Source organism: Oncorhynchus keta, chromosome 24 (genome assembly GCF_023373465.1).
Source record: "Oncorhynchus keta strain PuntledgeMale-10-30-2019 chromosome 24, Oket_V2, whole genome shotgun sequence".
Classification (NCBI taxonomy): Eukaryota; Metazoa; Chordata; class Actinopteri; order Salmoniformes; family Salmonidae; genus Oncorhynchus; species Oncorhynchus keta.
Window position 1 is genome coordinate 11,036,489 of NC_068444.1, and position 3,664 is coordinate 11,040,152.

Sequence of the window (3,664 nt, forward strand, 5' to 3'; positions counted from 1 at the left end):
CAATCCCAGGCAAGGTCCCATTTTATAGATACGGGTTCAATCCCAGCAAGGTCCCATTTTATAGATACGGGGTCAATCCCAGCAAGGTCCCATTTTATAGATACGGGGTCAATCCCAGCAAGGTCCCATTTTATAGATACGGGTTCAATCCCAGGCAAGGTCCCATTTTATAGATACGGGTTCAATCCCAGCAAGGTCCCATGTTATAGATACGGGGTCAATCCCAGCAAGGTCCCATTTTATAGATACGGGTTCAATCCCAGCAAGGTCCCATGTTATAGATACGGGTTCAATCCCAGGCAAGGTCCCATGTTATAGATACGGGTTCAATCCCAGCAAGGTCCCATGTTATAGATACGGGTTCAATCCCAGCAAGGTCCCATGTTATAGATACGGGTTCAATCCCAGGCAAGGTCCCATTTTATAGATACGGGTTCAATCCCAGCAAGGTCCCATTTTATAGATACAGGTTCAATCCCAGCAAGGTCCCATGTTATAGATACGGGTTCAATCCCAGCAAGGTCCCATGTTATAGATACGGGTTCAATCCCAGCAAGGTCCCATTTTATAGATACGGGTTCAATCCCAGCAAGGTCCCATGTTATAGATACGGGTTCAATCCCAGCAAGGTCCCATGTTATAGATACGGGTTCAATCCCAGCAAGGTCCCATGTTATAGATACGGGTTCAATCCCAGCAAGGTCCCATTTTATAGATACGGGTTCAATCCCAGCAAGGTCCCATTTTATAGATACGGGTTCAATCCCAGCAAGGTCCCATTTTATAGATACGGGTTCAATCCCAGCAAGGTCCCGTTTTATAGATACGGGTTCAACCCCAGAAAGGTCCCGTTTTATAGATACGGGTTCAACCCCAGCAAGGTCCCGTTTTATAGATATGGGTTCAATCCCAGCGCGGGGCCCTCTTCTTCTTCTTCCCTAGTGGACAGTTTTGACAGTGTATCCCGACGTCCTAGAGACCTACTAAAACGTCAAATTCCCCTTGGATCTGGAGTGATTTCATTGGCCTACAGCACTTCTAGGGCCTTACATGGCTAATCAGTTATATATTTATATTTGAATGTTCTTGCTCAGTGCCTACCTCCCAATTTCCCCCCTTCCTCTACTGAGAATAGAGAGCAGTATTTTATGTGCTATGCTACTGGCCAAAGAAAGATTCATGTAGTATCCCATCTATCATTGGCAGAACCCCCCCTCCTCCCACCAGTGACCTGACCCACTTCTCCCAGAGAGAGAGACCCCCCTCCTCCCACCAGTGACTTGACCCACTTCTCCCAGAGAAAGAGACCCCCCCTCCTCACCCTCTCCCCAGACCCACAGTCAGCCGTGACCCAAAATGTATCCTATTCTCTTTATAGTGCCCTACTTGTGACCAGGGCCCATAGTGCCCTACTTGTGACCAGGGCCCATAGTGCACTATGCACTATGTAGGGCATAGACATCACCAGGACCTGGCATTCGAGGGCTTTAGCCGTGAATGATTTTGGGGTCAGCCCCTAATCTTTTGCGCTGCTGCAATTGTGTTAATTAAAAAATATATATTTGTAGTCAACTGAATAAAAGCCACTTAGTTCATAGAGCTGTGGTTACGTGAAACTCCCAGAGTCATCCAACCGTTATAATCAGGGGTGTAGTCCTGAGGGTGTAGTGCTGCTGGTGTAGGTAGTGCTGCTGGTGTAGTACTGAGGGTGTAGTGCTGTGGGTGTAGTGCTGCTGGTGTAGTACTGGGGGTGTAGTCCTGAGGGTGTAGTGCTGAGGGTGTAGTGCTGCTGGTGTAGTGCTGCTGGTGTAGTGCTGTGGGTGTAGTGCTGCTGGTGTAGTGCCGAGGGTGTAGTGCTGTGGGTGTAGTGCTGAGGGTGTAGTGCTGTGGGTGTAGTGCTGCTGGTGTAGTGCTGAGGGTGTAGTGCTGCGGGTGTAGTGCTGAGGGTGTAGTGCTGTGGGTGTAGTGCTGTGGGTGTAGTGCTGTGGGTGTAGTGCTGTGGGTGTAGTGCTGCTGGTGTAGTGCTGTGGGTGTAGTGCTGCGGGTGTAGTGCTGCTGGTGTAGTGCTGAGGGTGTAGTGCTGTGGGTGTAGTGCTGTGGGTGTAGTGCTGAGGGTGTAGTGCTGTGGGTGTAGTGCTGTGGGTGTAGTGCTGTGGGTGTAGTGCTGTGGGTGTAGTGCTGTGGGTGTAGTCCTGAGGGTGTAGTGCTGAGGGTGTAGTCCTGAGGGTGTAGTACTGCTGAGGGTGTAGTGCTGAGGGTGTAGTGCTGCAGGTGTAGTGCTGAGGGTGTAGTGCTGAGGGTGTAGTGCTGAGGGTGTAGTGCTGAGGGTGTAGTGCTGCGGGGTAGTGCTGCGGGGGTAGTGCTGAGGGTGTAGTGCTGCGGGTGTAGTGCTGCGGGGGTAGTGCTGAGGGGGTAGTGCTGAGGGTGTAGTGCTGAGGGTGTAGTGCTGAGGGTGTAGTGCTGAGGGTGTAGTGCTGCTGGTGTAGTGCTGAGGGTGTAGTGCTGCAGGTGTAGTGCTGAGGGTGTAGTGCTGAGGGTGTAGTGCTGCTGGTGTAGTGCTGAGGGTGTAGTGCTGAGGGTGTAGTGCTGAGGGTGTAGTGCTGCTGGTGTAGTGCTGAGGGTGTAGTGCTGCGGGTGTAGTGCTGCGGGTGTAGTGCTGAGGGCGCGGAGCGCGCCACTTCTCAGAATGGTGCTACAGTGTGTCTCGCAATAATATAATAGCATGATAATGATAATGATAATATATTATAATGTCAGTCTACTGTTATAACAAAAAAACACCATGTCATTTATAATGACTATTTAGGATGATCGTGCTGAAATACATAAATGTATATTAGCTCATTCTTTGTTTTTACACCATCTGCTCTAAACTTTGATTAGTTTGTCCGGTTAGCAACCCTTACATCATTCAAGAAGATCTAAATGCATCTTGTCATGAAACTGATTTGGGATCAAATGGTTGGCCTGTGTTTATGTGTCATCGACATTTCACCTTTAAAACGTGTCGAAATGATCATTCACGATTGGCAGGGATTTATAATGAGGTCGGCCTGATTTGGTGTCTTCTTCACACACACACACACACACACACACACACACACACACACAAACACACAAACAACACAACACAACACAACACAACACAACACAATTGTAATGTCCCCAGTCATGTAAAATGACATAGTTGCAGGAAATTATTTTAGAGAAGGCCCCTTTATTCTGGGACCCACAAACCCCTCTGGTTTTCAGGGTTGAGCACTGAATGTTGTGACCCTCCAGTGATGGCCCTGATGTAGGGCCGAGGTTCTCAAACGTATTGGGTCCGGGGACCCCCTTTTGTGATACCAAATTCATCAGGGAACCCCTTCGTAATCAGAACACAATTCGAGTTTGATGAAAATAGCATAGAAGGAGTGTTACCATGACGTCCTTAGTGGGCGGATGGACGAGCCAAGTCTTTGGCCTTGGGAAGGAACATTTTAGGCCCCGCCTCTTGGCATCGGAGAGAAAATGTAGCAGTTTAAAAAGCCAATGTCCTGCAATTTTCTACACATTTTGTCATGAGGCAGAAAGAAAATGTTGCAGTTTTAAAGCATTTATGTAAAAAAATAATAATAATAATATGTCAAAAAATATATATAATTGGTACAGTACTGTGGAT

General features: G+C 48.2%; 1 protein-coding gene across 1 annotated transcript; it reads right to left on the reverse strand.

Moving 5' to 3' along the window:
- Window positions 1-1,587: 1,587 nt before the first annotated feature.
- On the reverse strand, window positions 1,588-2,724 carry LOC127911359 (putative proline-rich protein 21). The gene has a single exon (XM_052477662.1). It carries the CDS (start codon window positions 2,722-2,724, stop codon window positions 1,588-1,590), a length of 1,137 nt encoding a protein of 378 aa, XP_052333622.1.
- Between the last annotated feature and the right edge of the window lie 940 nt (window positions 2,725-3,664).

Coding starts and splice junctions, on each gene's coding strand:
- LOC127911359 (XM_052477662.1), bottom strand. CDS start 2,724: ATGCTATTATATTATTGCGAGACACACTGTAGCACCATTCTGAGAAGT.